Source organism: Netta rufina (genome assembly GCF_964035555.1).
Source record: "Netta rufina genome assembly, chromosome: 9".
Classification (NCBI taxonomy): Eukaryota; Metazoa; Chordata; class Aves; order Anseriformes; family Anatidae; genus Netta; species Netta rufina.
In genome coordinates this window covers 18,084,353-18,103,721 of record NC_140132.1, presented here as the reverse complement: position 1 = coordinate 18,103,721, position 19,369 = coordinate 18,084,353, and the positions used below count along the sequence as shown (strand labels likewise).

The window sequence follows — 19,369 nt, the reverse complement described above, 5'->3', positions numbered from 1 at the left end:
ATCGGGAGGGCCGCCCCTCCCCGGGGCCGCCCTGAGGGGAGGTACCAAGATGGCGCCCGGAGCTGCCAAGATGGCGCCCGGCCCTTCCCTCAGCGGAGCAGGCGCGGCGCTGCCGGCGGGCGGCGCCTGGTCGCGAGGCGTGACGTCAGGGCCCGCTCTGCGGCGCGGGCTCTGTGATTGGCCGTGGGCGGGAGGAACGGGCTGCTTGGCGGGAAAGCGGCCGAGAGGGGCTGGCGGGGCGGCGGTGACGTCACCGGCTCGGCTCGGCGGCGGCCGGGCCGAACGGGGCCGAGTGGAACCGAACGGGGCCGAGCGGAGCCGAACGGAGCCGAAAAGAGCCGAGCGCAGCCGCGGCCATGCAGGCCTTCCTGAAGGGCCCCTCCGCCATCAGCACCAAGCCCCCGGCCGCCAGGGACAGGGGCGCGGCGGGGAGCAGCGGCGAGGGCAAGAAGCCCCGGCCCGTGCCCTGGGTGGAGAAATAGTAAGGGAGAAATAGTAAGGGCCGGGGGGGACCCGGGGTGACGCCTCAAGGGCTCTCTCTCCTCAGGAGAAGGCTTTTGGGTCGAAAAGTGGCAAAATATTGCCCTGAAACACGGTTGGGATTCTAAGAATGAGCTCTGGCCGCTGTTCACGGTCGGCAGAGACAAACGGCTTCCTGAGAGGAGGCAGGGCAGGGGCACCGGGCGGGTTTCCTGTCAGGGATTTTGGCCCCAGCTGTAATTCTTTGGTATCAGTGTCATCGGAAAGGGAAATGGCTGTTTTGTGTGCTTTTTTTTCCCTCTATTCCATCTTTTCTTTCTGTTCCATAACGAATTGCGTTTCGTGTCTCTGTATTCAGTCGCCCCAAAAACGTGGATGAAGTCGCCTTCCAGGATGAAGTGGTCGCTGTGCTGAAAAAGTCCTTGGAAGGCGCCGATGTGAGTGCGGTGATAACGGCTGCCACGGCATAGAAACCAGCCAGTGCTGAGGAAAACTGCCTGCCCTTCGCTGGTGGGGCAGTGATAACGCTTCCAGACTAGCCAAGGGACTTCCTGGTATTGTGTTGGGAGCAGTGTCGTGTTTCGGATGTTCCCAGTCTCCAGGTCTCACTGTAAAGTTCTCAGCTTTACATTGCAGTTTGGAATTTTTCTGCAAAAGCTTAATTGGAAAACATCCTGGTAATAATTTCGAGTCTGGAGGAGCCTTTGTTTTCTAGACACTGTTATTCAGCCAGTACTCCAGACGTTCCTGAGTTTTCAGAGTTCTATGGAGGAAGCCTTTTGCTTGCATTGAACTCTGATGCACAATATGCACTTGTAGCCTCTGCTATTCAAAAGTTTTACCTTGAGACAATTTGCTCTGCAATTCTGGTTTGACTAGTTTGAGACTGTTTGATCCGAAAATGTTCATTTAATCAGAATGTGCAAAGACTTAAGTGCTTTGTGTTGGAGTGTAGGGAGCTAAAGTGAGCTGTTATGAAAAACAGGGGAAGACTTTTATGATTTGTTTAGTTCATGCCTCCAGATTTAATTTACTTCAGGAATGTTGTTGTAACGTGACCTTGTCACATGATGTTGTAGTGTTAGAAATACAGGTTTCAGCAGCAACACTTCTGTGTTTTAGTATCTGTAGGTCTGGTAATTAGTAAGGAACTATTGACAGCTAGAGAGAGCTGAGGTACTCCCACCTATTCTGTCTGGACCTATCTGTCTTGTACCATCACTTAGGTGATGGGTTGTCAAGTTCTATTTTGAGCAGCAGCTATTTAAAACCATGCAGCTTCTGGATCAGCCGTGTTTCTCAGATGATGAACCTTGTGCTGACTTTTTGCCTCCTGAGTTGAAAAAGACAAATTATAACTTGTCTGTAAGGTGCTTACAGGCTTTGTATTTCACCATAGCTACCCAAACTCTGCAAGTCATTTGAGAAAAAAGTCATGCAAGTAGTTCAAAATATTTGATGCTTTTAAAATGTAGATATTTTTGTTAGTTCTTGAAAGATCTCATTATGTCAGAAGCAAAAGTTTAATTTAAGGAATGAAGTGCCTGACACTTGTTTCAGGAGTTCTCACTGACTTCGGAGATCTGTTGAAATCAAAGAAACAGCTGTGACAAAACACATGACACAAACTTACAGCATTGTTTAAACTTTATTGTTGGAACTGGAGAGGCAGTTCTATACTAAGTGTCTTGTAAGTATTTGTGAGCCTTGGTTTGGGAGCTTCTAAATAGGGCACGTCTTCTAAAAACCATGACGTATCTCTCTTATAAATTGGAAAGACCAGAGTCCAGGTGATTTTGAAATGGAGAAATTGATTTCTGCCTGCCAGGACTGTTGATTTAATGTTGCTTTTTGCAAAGAAACTGACATGTTACAGTACTCTTTAACTTTCAGTTACTTGATTATATCTTACAGAGAAGAGAGTTAGGGGTAGGATTACGATTCCAATTTATATCCTCACTTGTACTGAAATTTCTAGAAAAGGACTTGGCGTTTATGCTATATGTAGTAACTGCCATAAATGTGGTGATGCCTGCAGGTATCCTGCTTATCCATTTTTTCAAGCTTGCTGGGGGTAACAGATCAGGTTACCGTCTGTTAAAAATACTACCTCAGTTACATGAAGGATTAGGCTGTGCTTGTTGAAAAAGCAGTGTAAATACTGGTGATAACTTCAGTGAGAAGTGAGCATAAAAGGGGTTGAAACAGTAATAAAGTATGGATTTAATGAAATTAGGAAGCATAGATTCTTATTAAAGCTTCTTACCTGCTAACGCATGTTTTGTGATTTAGCACAGAGGCATGAAACTAGGAGTGCTGCAAACACACAGCTCCACAAAACATCTACTCTTACAGTATGCTAACCTAACATAGTTGGTGAATTATCAGCTGTCACTTAGTAAGCATTTCTTCACAGAAATCCTTAAAAAGACACAGGGAGGCAATAATATTGTGGTGTCTAATTAAACTTGGAAAAAAACATGTGTTAATGTTGAATACTGTTTACTTATTAACCAGGGAACCAACTAACAAACGATCAGCAGATAGAGGGCAAAACTTGTAATGGTTTTATTTACTATAAAATACTGAAATTCTACTGCTCATACTTTTCCAGTGCCTACACAGTTGCATCTGTTCTGTGTCTTATCTTAGTTGCTAAAATGGAATACTGTTGCCAAAAAGGCCTGTCTCTTTTATTTTCTGACTGTGGATCATGTGCTCCTGCAGTTCTTGCTGCTCTTTAGATATCTTTGGTTTTGCTGTTCCAATTCTGTCTGCATTGCTTGCTATATCAAGCATAAAATTCTTTAATCTAACTTTAGTTGACTATTAAAAAGTAGAACGCTTATTAGGGGATGAAAATAAATCAGACAGAGATGCTTGTCTTTTTACTGTTGTTTGGAGGGGACTCATGGATTCTTGTTCTAAGAATGTAGAACTGGAACATCTACTGTCAAAGGCAGCTGTTCTAAAATGCAACTGGATAAGTGATAAGAGGGACTACATGGAATACTAGTATAGAAAGTTATTACTCTTATGCTTCTTGTTTTCATCCAAATTTTAGTCGTGACTAATTTGCAGAAATTTGGTTTTACGCCAACTTAGTTCTCTGTCCCTGTTGTTGCACTGATATATTTATGGAGATCAGTGATGCTCCCTCTCAGCTCTTGTTTTGCTGAGCTAACTTTTAAAAAAGTAATTTGTTATAAATAAGCCCTCCATTCTTCTGGTCACCTTTCCCAATTTAGATTCATCATCCTTGACTGAGGATGACCTGAACTGTATGTGGCTTTCTAGGTGGAGTCTTGCTAGCCCCTTGTTAGTATTAATAATTGTGCATTTGTATTGAAAGTGAACTTCTTAGGACTGCTGTGTTACAGTGGTCAGGAACACAGGAACACTTCCCTGACTGACAGACAAAACCAAGGCAGCTTTTATTTTATTTCCAGCTGAAGAATTCCAGACATCTAGCAGATACTTTTATTTAACTGTCTCTCAAATTGTGAGCTTTTATGCTTTGTGCTTTTAACTGTTATTCTATAATTCTTACTACAGTCTTTGCTGTGCTTCTTTCATCTACCCGTGTTGGTATGTTTTGATAATGCATTCCTGGTTTTCATGCTAAGGTTATTAATGAAAATATTCAAGAGACCAGTTAACCTAATCTCTTTGAGAAATGCCACTGGTTTCCTCCTTTGAAAAATTCTTGGGTGGATGTAGAAAACTATTTGCCAGTGCTATGCATTCCTGTCAGGTTTTGCAAGCATCTCTCTGATTACTCTCAGGATATGTCTGCATTGTGCTCACTGCAATATTGTGCTGACATTCACAACCTACCTTGTACTTATTGCAGTGGAGTTAAGGCAGCAGAGAATGCTCTGAATGGCTAGCAAAGGCACAGCTGAGAAGGTATGAGGTAGTTAACCTATGACACATTTCATTGCAGCTGCACTGCTGGTAGCATGCAGACTGTCTGAAGGGCATCCTTGGATAAATTTGCATGTCACTGCAGTCATATCTATAACAGTGAGTTCTGTAGGCTTTAGTAATCTTGGACTTGACCTGGAGGCAATATATCAAAATAAAATATGACTTCAAAGTGTCTATTTTGATAGAAGGTGTGATGGTGCCACCAAATAACAGCTTGTTCGTGCAGTCTTATAAACAGCAACTGTTTATCCTCCTTTAGAGCACCGCGGGCAGTGACCTAGAATTTGATATTGTTTTGCAGGAGGAGTGTATAGTTTCTATCAGGTGCTCAGATTTTCAGTAGGTTTTCCTGTTTTGTTTTGTGGTTTTTTTTTGTTTTTTTTTAATGCTGCCTTGCTGTTCCAGCTTCCCAATTTGTTGTTCTATGGCCCACCTGGAACTGGAAAGACTTCCACTATTTTAGCAGCTGCCAGAGAACTCTATGGGTAAGCTGGAATTGAAGTTCTTTGGTATAAGCAACTATCATGTGTCTTCTAATTGTGTGCCTGTGGTTGTTGCCTTTTCTTATGTAACTTCTGGAAACTTTCTCATACTTTTAAATTCTTTTTCAGGAATAGCTTCATGTTCTAGTTCAGGTCTAAAATGAAATATATTTCTTGTTTGACCCTCATAAATCCCTGATTGCTGTTACCAACAACGCTACCTTGAGGCTAGCAGCCATGTAACCCTGTGTCTTTGTAACTATGTGTTCCTAGCAGAAAAGAGCAGCAAAATAAATGGCTTGTGCATGCCTTACTGAACTTTGTAAAGGAATTCCAATTTTGATAGTATATTCAGTAAGCTGTTAGCTAAACACAGATCTTGAGGCACTTCACAAAATGTCTGTGTCATAATCTTTCTGTTATGCACCATTAAGTAATATCAGACTGAAATTTAGTATGTTATAGTTGTACATTCTCTCTGTGTACATTCACCAACTGAATTCTAACATCTGCATGGATTTGAGTAGTGCCTTCAGAGTAGGCAATAAGCAAAAAATGGATGAGAAGGTGGTTTGATGGTGTGATCTCATCTGATGTTGACTCTGGTACCTTTTCCCTCCCTTGTCTTTAATATTTGTCTCATGTAGTTTTTTGGAGAGGATAACTTCTAGCCAACTCCATGTTCTGTACCCATCTGAATTCTAGGAATTTAAATTCCCCTGTATTTAATTTTTATTTTTAAATCAGAGGTGCTACTACTACTTCTATTATATTTTGTAGATATTTACTTTCTGGTAGTGTTGCAGTGGCAGACCACTGCCAGTTACCACATCTGGGGATTTAACTGTTTACTCTACATTGCTAACAGCTTATAAGCAGAAGGGCACATAATATAGTGCTCTGAGCTTACAAACCCAGCTTCCTACTTTTTCCTTGCAACAGGTGTAATTTTATGCTTTGTTGTTTTCTTCAGTGTGGGAGTCAATTGTAGAAATAGCTAGTGGAAATTCATACCTAACATTTAATTATCTCAACTGTATTTCAACAAAGCATGTTTTTCAGTAATGCTAGCAAAAATAATACCTGCAGTTCAGAAAGGCCCTCTGGCCTATATACTTTATAACATACCATTACAAGCATTAACAGCTAATATGTTGTAATAACAATTTTGCAGTCCTGAATTATTCCGACAAAGAGTCCTCGAGTTAAATGCCTCCGATGAGCGTGGAATACAAGTGATCCGGGAAAAAGTGAAGGCTTTTGCTCAGCTAACAGCATCTGGAAGTCGTTCAGAGTAAGTGCTGAATCCAGGCTGGATCTGTTGGATGGACTTTCTTGCTTAGGACAAAGTATGTGATTATAAAATTAACCTAAATAATAACAATTCTAATACAAAAGATGGGTCAGCACTGGTCTGAAGTTTGTAACAAATGCAGTGCTTTGGCTAGGCTTTGAGTTCATGTTGTTTCATATTGAGAGTTTGAGTAACTTTTACTAGTGCTGTTAATGTTACACAGGCAAACAAACTGAGCCTTCTGGAATTACTGATATGTTGTTGTCTTTGCAAAGGTTGTCTGACAACCACAGAAAATTTTCTTTGGGTAAGTTGTGGTGGAAGTTACTTCTCTTGTACCTCTAGTTCCGTAGAATCATTGAACAGCTTGCGTTGGAAGGGACCTTAAAGATAATCTTGTTCCAATCCTCTGCCTTGCACAGTGACACTTCCCACTAGACCAGGTTGCAGCTAAGATTGCTCAGTTTGCAGCATCTCGTGCAAGATGGGTGCTACTTTATAAGATGCTGAAGAGTCTGGTATTAGGTGAGAAGCCCTGTAAAGGGAAAGTCGTGTGTGGTAAAAAATGGATTGAGGAAAGTATCAAGAAGAAACTGCATGCCAGGACTACATGGCAAGAGATAGTCTTGTGTCCTGAAATTAGGCTGTTGTAATGTTCTTTGAAGTTCAGGTAAGCAGGAAGCCTGAAAAAAAGAAGTGCTGTGTTATTAGAAGAAATTTAAAGCATGAGTACATATTTTAGAGGAATTCTGCAGTGTTCAGGTACCAGTCTTTCTATGGGAACTCAGTTTGCTTTCCTTGCCCTTTACAAATACTAGTCCTTTAACTAAAAAAGATCATAAATATTTGAATGTTTGAATTTGTTCTATTTGTTATGTAAAAATATTGAGTAACATGTGACTCACCATTTGCAGTGATATTTTTAACTTGATCTAAAGAATGCACGTCTCCTTGTCTTTCAGTGGCAAGGCTTGTCCTCCTTTTAAGATTGTAATCCTGGATGAAGCAGACTCTATGACTTCAGCAGCCCAGGCAGCCTTAAGACGCACAATGGAAAAAGAATCTAAAACAACACGTTTCTGCCTTATTTGTAACTACATCAGCAGGTATGTGAAGAACCTGTTACTTTTTTCGGACTTGTTGCTCTTCCTGTTCAGTGCTTCTTTTTATTTTGTTTAGGTTTCTACTTTTGGTTTTTAGTGTTGCAGTCTTAAGGTTATGTTACCCTTGCCTATTGCAATAACTTCATCTGTATGAATGTGGCTGTGTAATCATTTGGCAAGCACTTATTTTTCTTTCTTTCAGAATAATTGAACCTTTAACGTCTCGATGCTCCAAATTCCGCTTCAAACCTTTGTCAGACAAAATCCAGCAGCAGAGGCTATTGGACGTTTCTGAGAAGGAAAATGTGAAAATCAGTAGTGAGGTACCTGAGTGGCTGCCAAGTAATTTTATTGCTTAATCCGGTGCATAATTGCATTGCAGTGAAAGGGACTAAGTCAGCATACTTTTCCAGACTTTTCAATTGCTCTATATACAGTATATAAAATCATTTGGATAATATTCTCCTTACGCAGGTGGGGATGAAATTGTAAAAGTCTTCCTAAAATCAGAGAAATATCTACTGGAGCAAATTAGAGAATAACTGTAGGGCTTTTTGTTCTGAACTCAGTGTACTTGCATTAAATCAGTATTTTGTTCTGAAATTGCCAGCACGTATATTGCAGCACTTGCAACTTTATATAATTCATAATGTATCCAGTGCTCATTCTTCCTGGATTACATTTCCAGCTGACCCAAGATTTGGTTATCACCGTGAGGTTTTAAGGCTGGTAGACATATAATGACAAAATAGGTATGCTATTAGAGAATTTTTATTCCTTTGTATTGTTCAAGTACAAAAGAAAGTTCAGAACTTGTACTTCAGCATATAAAAAGAGGCTGAGATAGAACTTGGTGTAATTTACTCCACTGAATATAACTTTGCCCCCATCTGAATCCACTGCCTCACTCGTCAGAGAGTAACTTAAAAGCTATGTGGGTAATACAAGTTACCACAGTTACAATACAAATACAAGTGTGGGTAAAATGGTGTGGATCATAGCACAGTTGTGCACTGCTGTCCCAAGTCTCATTTCAGCTATGAGACCAAGTAACTTGAGAACTGTTCGGTGACACATTTGTAACGTGAAATCCTAGTCCTGAGAGCTGCGGTTTGCATTAGACCTGAGGTAGCATTTATATTAGCAGAAAGGTTGCATTGTAACTTGGGCATTGTGTCTGTCTCTGACCATCTGCTTCAGGCATTACCTGATGTTCTAAAATCAGTTTGCTGAGAAAGTTGTGCTTTCACTGGTAGTTAAAATCCAGTATACACATTGCATTTTCTCACATTCTCTTTTAGGCAGTCTCTTACCTTGTTAAAGTGTCAGAAGGGGACTTGAGAAAAGCCATTACTTTTCTTCAAAGTGCCACTCGCTTAATGGGAGGGAAGGAGATCACAGAGAACATAGTCACTGAAATTGCTGGGGTAAGTAATGCTTTACAGCCTCTCCTGTAACAAGTCTGAAAAGTGTTTGTGTACTAAGTATAGTTGCTACCTTTATCTGCCTTTGGTCAAGGTTTGATTACAAATAAATGGTTTTATGCTTGTTACCATTGCTAGTAGGGTACTAACACAGTCTCACAGGTTTTTAAAGACTGATGGAGCTGAGGAACTGGACAAGTAAATGGGCTTTAGGGAAGGACATTCTTCCCTTGAAGGTGTTACCGTCACAGCCAATTTTAAGTGTTGAAAGGTTTTCACTTGAATGGAGTGGAAATAGAGGCAATTGCTACAGTCCATGTTTCATAAAGAAGCTTTGAAATCAAACTGTCCACAGACACTCAACTGACAGGAACGATGATGAGTAGAGGGGTGAGAATTTCAGCAGTACTTCCCTGCTCTGAGCTAAACAATGGCATCTGTCAACTTTTTTTTCTTCTGATCTATTGACTGATCTTGTTGCATTGGGTGCCTTTTTTTTAAATTATGTCCCTGGTTTTATCACTGCAGAGAAAATTAATTTGCTGTTTTGCTTAGGCACAGCATGGCACAGAAAGCATTGCCTATTTAAATTAATTCCTCCAGTTAGTGTCCCAAATAAGTGATAGTGAATTTTGATTTGTGAATGTGACTTCTACAATTCACTGTCATAATATAGCTCTTTAATATCACCAATGTAAGACAAATATTAAAGCCTAACTCTCAGTTGTATTAAAAAAAAAAAAAAAAAAAAAAAAGCTGGTCTGTCTTAGTCTCTTGAGAGTGGTTCCCGTCGTTGAGGAATGAAATACTGATTTGACTTCAGTTGTGACTGACTTTTAAGTATACAAAGTTGAAAGTAAGCAATGTAATTTGTTACAGATCATCCCTAAAGAAACAATGGATGGACTGCTGTCTGCCTGCCAGAGCGGTTCATTCGAGAGACTGGAAACAGTGGCAAAGGTACAGTCCCCTTAGTGCTTCAGCCTGAGAGTTTTTCTAGGTCACTGCCCTGTGGATTGTTTGTTACTGCGTTGCAGCTGAGGAACACGTGGCCTCAGGTCAGTTGGGAGGCCCCTTTCACTAAGCCTGTCTTTTGCCAGTCAGTCGGTATGCTGCTGATCTTTCCCTTCTGAGGGAGAGTTATGAAAGCTACAAGTAAGATTTGCTACCAGTGTGACTGATTTTCTCCTGAGCTATACTGCTGTCATGTGGAGATGTTACACTGAAATAAGCTGAGAATTACTAGTGAGACACTTAGCACAGAACATTAAAATTGCATCTTCTGGTCTCAGGACTAGTCACCTTCTTAGTTACACAGAGACCGTGTTAGATGAGAAGGGTCTGCATGAAACTGTAAAAGGGCATGGGTGTATCTTGTGCACTAGATTGCATTTTTTTATTTTCATAAATTTCTGTCTACTTAAATGGCTTCATGGAATACTCTCCCCAATATTTACTGTTACTGGGCACTACTGATTAAGAAAATGAACAAACCCCAGCTATTTTTAATTTGCCACGGTTTTTATTTTTATTATAAAAGTTTGGCCTTGCAGTGCTCTGTATGTCTGTAACTAGTCACTACCAGATGAAGAAGATAAATCACAGTTGGCTGCACTTTAAAATGTGAAGGCTGTGAAGCTGCGCCACGTGATTCTGTGGATGCTAAGCTTTCCTAATTTTAGAGTGAGATTGGGCAGGTTCACTGGAGGTGGCTAACTGCTTAAAATGTCTCTAGCTAACAAAATCCCTCAGACATAAATTGTCAGAAGCTGGGAGAATATTGAGGCAAACTTACTGCTGTATGTCTGCCATGTTCTCCTGGTCTTCCCTAGGTGCTTGCTTTGGGTCACTATCAGGCTGGACTTTATGGAAACCACCGATTTGCCCTCTAACACTCAGAGTTCCATAAAAGGTTCCAGGACGGTCTTTCAGTTTAGACAGAATTTTTCAGATTGTTTTTCCTCGTTGTGGTGTTTCTGCTGCTGAATTCCTTCCCTTTTCTTCTACCCTGCCACAGAACCTCATAAATGAAGGGTATGCTGTCGGTCAGCTTGTAAACCAGCTTCATGATATTGTTGTGGAGAGCGACGATTTCAGTGACAAGCAAAAATCTATCATAGTTGAGAAGCTTGCAGTAAGTCTGTAGCTTGAGTTCTCTTTAATAATTTATCTTTTCCAGTCTCCATTGGTTAATTTATTTTCTTTCTCTCTGTACTTTACTCTGGTTTTTCATTCTATTTCCTGTTATAATTTAAATTTCTCAATTTCTGTTCTGAGAAACTTCCTGAGAAGGAACTGAGATCTAGTCAAACTAAATGATTTGCCATATTATTCTAATGATACTCAAGCAGGTTTGTGGGTGGGCTTTTTTTGATACAAATGGGGAGGGAAAATTAAGATGGGTGTATGAGTGCTGGAGAGGCTGGTGCTGATTAAACAGCTGCAAACTTTTGTGATGTGGTGAGCTGTCTCACTCCTGTGGTATGAGACAGCGGGCTCCAGCAGCACCATTTTTAAAGGGTTTTAACTTCTCTCCATCTGCAGGAAGTGGACAAATGCCTGGCAGACGGTGCTGATGAATACTTGCAGTTGATGAGTCTCTGTGCCCTCGTGATGCAGCAGCTGACACAGAACATCTAAACCTAACTCCTCCAGCAGGAGCTGGCAGCAGCTTGGAGCTGTTTCAGGGGTGGCTGTACTTCTGGTAGCAGGGCCCCATGTACCCTTTTTGTATAGTTTTTGCAATAAAATTACTGCTCAGCAGATGAAAATGCTCATGCTGGAGTACTTTTGTTTTCATGTAAGTTCATAAATGACAGGTTTAGTCACTTCCTAGTGAAAGGGTAGGTCAGTGGTAGGCACGCTGGGGTGTAGTGGTACTTTGTCAAAGCCAGGAATCTGCCTCCAGCCCTTTATGCTCAGCACTTAGGTTACTGTACAGAAATCCCAGGTCCCTTGCAACTACAAGAGCTGAAGCCCTCCCATTTAAGAGGAAATCCAGGCCCCAAGCACTGACATACATTCACTCCCTTAGTAAGCAACACCCCCCTCCCCCAAGAACCATTTACAATTTAAGTGAATATAGAAGTATTTTATTGAACATTCAAACTTCATTAAGACATGTGCAATATGGCAAATTTTACTGGGTTTAACCCTAACTAAGACAATAGTATGATTGCTTGCTTGCTGGGGCTTAGCAACAGGGTCCAGATCACACTTACCACTAATTAAATACTTTATTGAATAAATACATATCAAACAAATGCATTTTAATGCTCTTATAAAAGTTTAGATTTTGAAAGGCCTTTCCAATTCAATCTGAAGTATAAGTACATACAATAAAGGAAGGTAGGCTAGTTTAACATAATTGGCTGATTTTATACAGCACTTATATCTTTTAGTCCATAAGTAAATTATTAAATGATAAAGAACATCTAATACAACCACTTCTATGGAACTAGGAAATAAATTTCTAATAAAGAAAAAATTTACAGACCCCATGACTTTCCACCCAACCCCAACAGTCTAACCCTAAAGTGGATAAAGCCAGTGGCTTTCCCCACAAGAGCTCACGACAAAAAGTCGCTTCGCTTATCAAAAATCTGTATTTCTGATCCGTTATGAGCATTGAGACAAGATTCAATATATCCCCAAAGAAAGAAGCACAATGCACGTTGTGAATCGCCTATTCAGCAACAGCGAGCACTGCATTCAAACCATCTCCTCCCCAGGGATTAAATGAGATCAGCCACATTCATGGGCATCTCCTCCACTGTAGTATTGTAGAATGTCTCAATGTCTCGCAGAATCCTCTTGTCCTCTTCAGTGACAAAATTTATAGCCACGCCTTTCCTGCCAAAGCGACCACCTCGGCCAATTCTGCAGAGAACAGAGAACACATTTACACACAAGTTAACTACTCAATTCACTTTTTAAATACTTTAAGTGATCCACTCATTAACTGCTGATCTTTTATCTGCCAGCGGCCAGTTACGCCGTGTACACGACTAGCTGCTAACCATTGTCACATCTGGTTAAGAAAAACTAGCAGTTAGTGCCAACAGTACAGAAGAAGTGTCCATCCTATGGAGAGTAGCAGAGCAGAAAAGGTTACTCTTTTGGCTGCAAAATAAGATCTTTATTTAATGGTTGGTACTGTGGTATGAAGCCCTATCTGTCTCCCTCCCCTCCGTGAGGATTAAAACCCCATACCACATGCATCCAGTCCCAAGCACATGGCATATAAAGGTAACATCTTCCAAAAAGATCAGGCTGTTCCTGCATTAATCCAATTGCATCCAGTAGCATGGAACAGCACATGATTTCTCAATTAAAATTCTGTAAAACTGTTTCCAGTGGGAAAACTTAGTATTTTTGTACAAACAAGCTCACTGTTTGGAAACACAAAAGGCTGTCAAACACTATCGATTACAATTTAGTTACACCCACCATCAGTTCTACCTTCCTGCAACTGCACAACGCAGCACCTAGTCATTACGAGCTAAACACACAAAAATGGCTCACAAAACTTAGCAAATAATCATGACAAAAGAAATATATAAATACCGACTCGCTCTTTATTCAAACTGTGCCGCTTACGAATCCACGTCCTAAATTACGTCAACGCCGTTTCTGAGCACCATCTTGTGTCATCAACTGCTGCTATCGACTCCTGTATTTTTTTACATCAAGTAACAAAGCACAGTTTACTTAATTTAGGGACAGTCACTAAAGGCAGTTAACTAAACCTAGGGAAAAAAAACGCAGTTGCTACCAGAAGACACACACCACAGAGGAAAGAATGCCACTGTGAAAGGAGCCACCAAGAGCAAACAAGGCACATACAACACGAACACAGACTTCAAGGAATGAAGACAGTTTTGTACTGCTAGTTTGAAAGCATTAAGGGCCAGTGACTGAGCAGCAGCACCTGAAGATTAGCTGGGACCTACAGAGCCAGCTAACAACCCTGCTTTCAAGATGCTATGCCAGTAATAACTTCCAATAATAGCTTCTGTCATCACACTCTGCAACCTAGAGAAAAATGTAGTTCAGCAGCTGGCAGTTTCCCTAGATCTCAGCAATGCGTGGTTTAGCCACTGCTGAACACTTTAACCATCTAAGTTTTCCCACTGCTTTTTTTTTTTAATTGTCTGAAAGTTCTGCTCCTCCCTCATTTCAGGACCATATTTATGCAAGTCAGGGCTTTTTGTTAAGCCAAAGAGTTTACTTTCTGCTAGTTTTTGTTGTTAGCAGTTACTATATACATGGATGGATAACACTCCCATCAACAAAAATGACTAACAGTGAAATAGGTGAGGCTCTGTGCTGATTTCTGTTGAGAACACGGCACTCGGTGTAATATACTGACTAGAGGGCAGAGTGAACTAACCTGTGAATGTAGTTTTCACGATTGGTCGGCAGGTCATAATTTATAACCAAAGAAACTTGCTGCACATCAATGCCACGAGCCTGGAAAGCAATATGGAAGCTTTAATGATTGTCACAGACCTTTGGTTGCATTTTTTGTATCTCCTGATTTTGTTGACTAATTTGTTAGTGACGAACTACAACTGTGTAGTCCATAGTGGAGCATAGTCTTTACTCTTCCAAAAGGCTCCAAATAGTTCAGGCTACAAGAACCTTCACCGAGTTACGAAGCTTTTGGCACCAGATTAAAACAAGGGCATGTTCACTAAGAGATGGTACTCACCAGCAAGTCAGTAGTGATCAAGACACGGCTTGATCCTGATCTAAACTCTCTCATGATAACATCCCGCTCCTTCTGGTCCATGTCACCATGCTGTAGAGTTAAAGAGTTGAAATTATTACAGTTCTAGTTATTACAGTTCTAGTATTCCAGACTAGACTATGCTCTCTGAACAAAAGGATGTATGAAACCCAGCGTCCCTACCTGCTGTGGGAACGAAGCAGGTAGGGATAGAAGGAAACATTTTTTTTTTTAGCAGGGGGAACGATAATACAGCACCACACAGCTATATCATAACTTTTCCTGCTTTAACTTAAGCGTAGCTCATTATGGATCGTTGTATGTACACATCATTGCAGAAGTTATGTGTAAGTATCAATTCTTACCAGAGCTGAGACAGTGAAGTCTCTGGCATGCATTTTCTCTGTAAGCCAGTCCACTTTTCTCCTTGTATTCAGGAAGATAACAGCCTGTGTAATGGTCAGGGTCTCATACAGATCACAGAGAGTATCCAGCTTCCACTCCTGAACAGAACAAAAATAACAGGAATAAAAACTGAGGTCATGGTCAAATTAGGACACGCCCTAACATGCATTTATAATTAACATAACCAGAGAAACTGGAGGAATACTTGTGGTAAAGTTTCTGCATGAACTGTTGCACCAAATCTTAGGACACAGGACACTGGACATTAAGAAAGAGGTCCACCCTAGTCGTTTTCGATCCAGTGCATCGTTTTTCTTCTTCTTGCATGTACTCTACTAGCATTATTGCAGAAACCAAAGCTGAGCCTCAGTTTCTGCAATTTTAGCACAGTGCTTTAACAAGAAGGTAGGAAAAAAAATCAAGTTTAACTCTCCTAACCAGAAGCACAACTCATACCAACCTCTCTTTCAACATTAATGTAGAATTGCTTGATACCCTCCAGTGTCAGTTCTTCCTTCTTCACCAGAATACGAATGGGATCTCTCATGAACTTTTTGGTCACTTCCAACACATCCATTGGCATCGTAGCCGACAGCAGCACAACCTAGAGAACATTTACTCCATGTCAGCATGTACAACAGGTATTAGTTTCAGGTTCATCACCCTCAGAACATTGAAATCAACCTTTAAATCAGTGACTATCATCACCATTATCTTAAAACACAGGTCCTGACCTTCTGCAAAGCCAAGGCAGACAGGACAGCATACAACAGCTTTAATTTAGACAAGGACAGAAACTAAGTTGTCAGTTACTTGTGACCAAGTCTGAAGCCACCATTTCAATCATGCCTTTTTTTTTTTTTTTTTACCTGGATGTTTGTGCTCAATTTCTGGAAAATCTCGTAAATTTGATCCTTAAATCCTCGGCTCAACATTTCATCAGCTTCATCCAGAACAAACATTTTGATCCATTTAGGTGCTAAGAAAAAAAGTAGAACATTGCATGAAGTTTCAAGAATACATTAAGTACTTTTGCTAATGTTACTCTCCCTTGGGACTGGGTAGTCCCATACCATCTGTCTATGGTGACAGCAAATCCATTACTTCAACTCTTTCCAGAGGTGAAATTTACACTAATGATTTCTCATCAAAAGCAAAGTTCAACTCATACTTACAAAGGTAGCGTCTGTTTAACATATCAAACACACGCCCCGGAGTTCCAACCACAATGTGTGGAGCTTCAGCCTGAAGCTTCTGCATTTCATTGCGAACATTTGTGCCACCAATACAAGCATGGCATGTTGCTCCCATATAGTCTCCAAGGGCCAGAATTACCTTTTGAATCTAGGAGATAAAAGCCATCCATTAGCAACAGCTACTGCTACCATCAGTCCTTTATCACTGTTGCTTATGGACTATGGGCTAGACAAGGATTACACATCACTAATGACTACAGAAGACTTGCTACTGATTTTGCCCAACTGCTTGTTAAATATTTAAATTGGTCTTCAGGTCACCCTTACTAGTTAGTTAACAAGCAACTCTCTTCCTAGCTCAGTAGATGCATGGAAGGCCTGCAAAGCAAACTCGGACTTTGTACTGTGAATACATCCATGTAAATGACTTGCAGGAAGCTCCTACGGAGTGTAGAAGCGTGCTGCTATATGCCAGGCTTTTAAGTCTCATCTCACGAATGTCTTCAGAGTAAAAGACTGACTGTACCATCAGTCAGAGGATAAAAGCCAGCATTACTGATTTATATTAGTGCTAAAAATAAAGTATCCTACAAGCTTTGTTCAGGCACTTCCACTTACTAAAATAGAACACTAAGCCTTGAGGGTGAAGTAAGCATGCAATGTAACATTAAGTTGAAAAGACATCACGGATTACAAGAACAAAAAAGTGACTACATGCGCACTGCAGTTTCCACGTTGCACAACTGCACGCAAGTTCAAATAGCTTCCAAAGTCTTGGTTTCCACTCAGAACACTGTACTTGAGTAAGGTGTTTTTGTTTTTTTTTTTTTTGGTTTTTTTTTTGAGATGCTCCCTCAGAACTACACGCAGCATAGGGGCTGATTCCTTCAACTCTGCCCCAGCACACCCTCCATATGCAGCGCAATTTGACTTTTTAAGCAGGCAGAGAACTTATGGGACAGAAGCCAGTTTCATTTCCCCATTACTCAACATAAAGAGGGTTCTGAATGGATATTGCTTACAGCCCCTTAAGAAGTCGGTTTATCGTCTCACAGTTGTGAAACCTGAAACCTATGCAACACACAAGTAGCTTTTGTTTTTTAGCTACACTATCAATACCTGTTGAGCCAGTTCTCTGGTAGGGGCCAATACTAGTGCTTGGGTCTCCTTGAGATCAATCTCCAACTGCTGCAGGATGGAAATAGCAAATGTGGCTGTCTTGCCAGTACCTGACTGAGCTTGAGCAATCACATCATACCCTAAAAAAAGTAGGATACACATTTACTGATCCCACATAGGCCATTCATATTTTGTTTTATTGTATTCCTTTTGAAATAAGTGATCAGCATTAAAAAGTTCTCTCCATTTCAGGTCAGCCCCGAAAGATGGTGTACCATCATCTCACTTGTTCAATAAAGATTAACAACAGGCATCAATATAAAAAACTATTAACATATGCTTTTTTTTTTTTTAATATTTCCCTTGTTATCTGATATTAGTAATAGCACATGAACTGTTTGCATACCTTTGATGCATGGAATAATAGCTCTCTGCTGAATAGCTGAAGGCTTTTCAAAACCATAAGCATAAATGCCCCTTAGAAGGGATTCTTTTAAATTCATATCATCAAAATTGTCAACAATCTCATTCCAATTGCTCTGCAATGAAGAAAAAAATATGTTATTGCATGCACCATCCCTCCGCATCAGCGCTCAAGTCCTTCCACGAGGTCATGTGCTCACCTCAATGACACCATCGGGCTCCATTCCCTCGGGGCCGCCATGGTCTCTGCCAGGGAAGAGAACAAGCGGTTGGTTAGCACAACATGCAGAAGAGAAGGGAGCTCACCCCCTGGGCTGCCAAGAGCTGCATCCACACGCCGGACCCCGTGACAGATCATTCCAGCAGGTGCTCTGATGCTCTGCCAACGGCCTAAGCCTGCTGCTCTCCCCACCACCCGCGATCCACAGCTCACCTCCCGCAGCCCGTAACGTGATACGAGACAATCCGGGACGATCCGAGCCCTCGCACCCCGCCGCATTTCAGGCTGGTGTGGGGAGGGGTGCAGCGAAGCCAGGCCCCCGCCCGCCCCCCTTTGCAGCGCCCCCCTCCCGAGGCAGCCGCGCGGGGAAATGGCGGCGCCGCAGCGCCGGGCGGGAGCGGGGGGGGGGGCCCTGCGGTTCTTCCCCCCCCTCCTCCCGCGTCACCAAGTCTCGCGAGAGCTCCACCCCTGGGGTTGCGCAAAGCGGGCGGAGGAAGGCGCCGGGCGAGCGCCCAGAGGGCCGCACCCCCCCCCCTTCCCTTTCGTCTTTTCCCTCCCTCTGAGGGAAAAAAATGGTCTCGCCCGCCGCAGGGCCCTCAGGGTTTGGGGCGAGCCCATGGCAGAATCACGGGAGGGGTGGCGTTTATTAATAAAAAAAAAAGGAAGAAAAAGCGTAACAAAGCGCTCCTCTGTTGTGATTATAAGGCGGCGCGGTTAGGTTAAAGGAAATAAAAATAGCCCTTTTTCGGGATGTGTGGTTGCTAAGGAAATCTACAGCGAGAACGCGAACCCTGAGGGAAAGAACTAGATCCCTCGTGAAGTCAGGGGGAGGCGGGATGGAAGCGTCTAGAAGCTGTGGGGGCAGGGCACCGGGCGCCGTCTCGCCGCAGAGCGCTCGTTGGAGCGCCCCCCTCAACGATCCCCTGCGTTTCTTCCCCCCCTGCGCCTCCGCTCTGGCCATGGAGCTTCCTGACAGGGGAAAAAAAAGGCTCGGGGCCTCTGCCCGCCGCGCCATACCTGCTATAGTCCGCGGAGCCGCCTGACATGTTCCGATCACGAGCGCTGTCCTCAACTGAAAAGGCAAAGCTTCCGCGGCGGCCGCTTTATATACCCGCCCCGCGGCCGGACTCGTTGCGCCTCGCTCTGCGCATGGATATACGCCTCACGCCGCAGCCAAAACCCCACGAATCCCCCCCAAACTGAGGCCCCTTCGCTAGAGATCCCCCTGAACGCGCTGCCTGAGGTGCTCCGAGGGGGTCCTTGAGCCCCGCGGAGCCGCGAAGCCGGCAGAGGCAGGGACTACTTTTTCTCCCCCTCTCCTCAGAGCGCGGCAGGATATTGCAGCAGTGGTGGGGTGACGGCGCCGCACTCCTTCCTCCCGCTCCGCCTCCCCCCCCCCCTTCGCACGGGGTTTCCCATCTCGGCCCCTGCTGCAGCGCCGAAAAGCGGGGGGGGGGCGCGGAGCCGGGCTGAGGGGCGGCGAGCGGGGCCGGTGCGGTTCCTCACCACTGCGGTGTTATTTTTAAATAAAAACCATAATAGCCATGATAAAAAACGTGTCT

The 19,369-nt window shown here is 42.6% G+C and overlaps 2 protein-coding genes across 2 annotated transcripts; one reads left to right on the top strand and one right to left on the bottom strand.

Moving 5' to 3' along the window:
• Nucleotides 1-242: 242 nt before the first annotated feature.
• RFC4 (replication factor C subunit 4) lies at nucleotides 243-11,410 on the top strand. The gene is made up of 10 exons (XM_084291803.1): nucleotides 243-481; nucleotides 839-917; nucleotides 4,816-4,895; nucleotides 6,067-6,186; nucleotides 7,149-7,292; nucleotides 7,492-7,612; nucleotides 8,591-8,716; nucleotides 9,593-9,673; nucleotides 10,731-10,847; nucleotides 11,258-11,410. Exons 1-10 carry the CDS (start codon nucleotides 357-359, stop codon nucleotides 11,351-11,353), a joined length of 1,089 nt encoding a protein of 362 aa, XP_084147929.1. The 5' UTR covers nucleotides 243-356; the 3' UTR covers nucleotides 11,354-11,410.
• A 379-nt stretch (nucleotides 11,411-11,789) lies between these two features.
• On the bottom strand, nucleotides 11,790-18,900 carry EIF4A2 (eukaryotic translation initiation factor 4A2). The gene is made up of 11 exons (XM_084292266.1): nucleotides 18,825-18,900; nucleotides 17,788-17,833; nucleotides 17,571-17,703; nucleotides 17,165-17,304; nucleotides 16,025-16,193; nucleotides 15,719-15,828; nucleotides 15,310-15,453; nucleotides 14,810-14,947; nucleotides 14,427-14,516; nucleotides 14,106-14,185; nucleotides 11,790-12,592 (listed from the first exon to the last, which is right to left on the bottom strand). Exons 1-11 carry the CDS (start codon nucleotides 18,851-18,853, stop codon nucleotides 12,448-12,450), a joined length of 1,224 nt encoding a protein of 407 aa, XP_084148392.1. The 5' UTR covers nucleotides 18,854-18,900; the 3' UTR covers nucleotides 11,790-12,447.
• Between the last annotated feature and the right edge of the window lie 469 nt (nucleotides 18,901-19,369).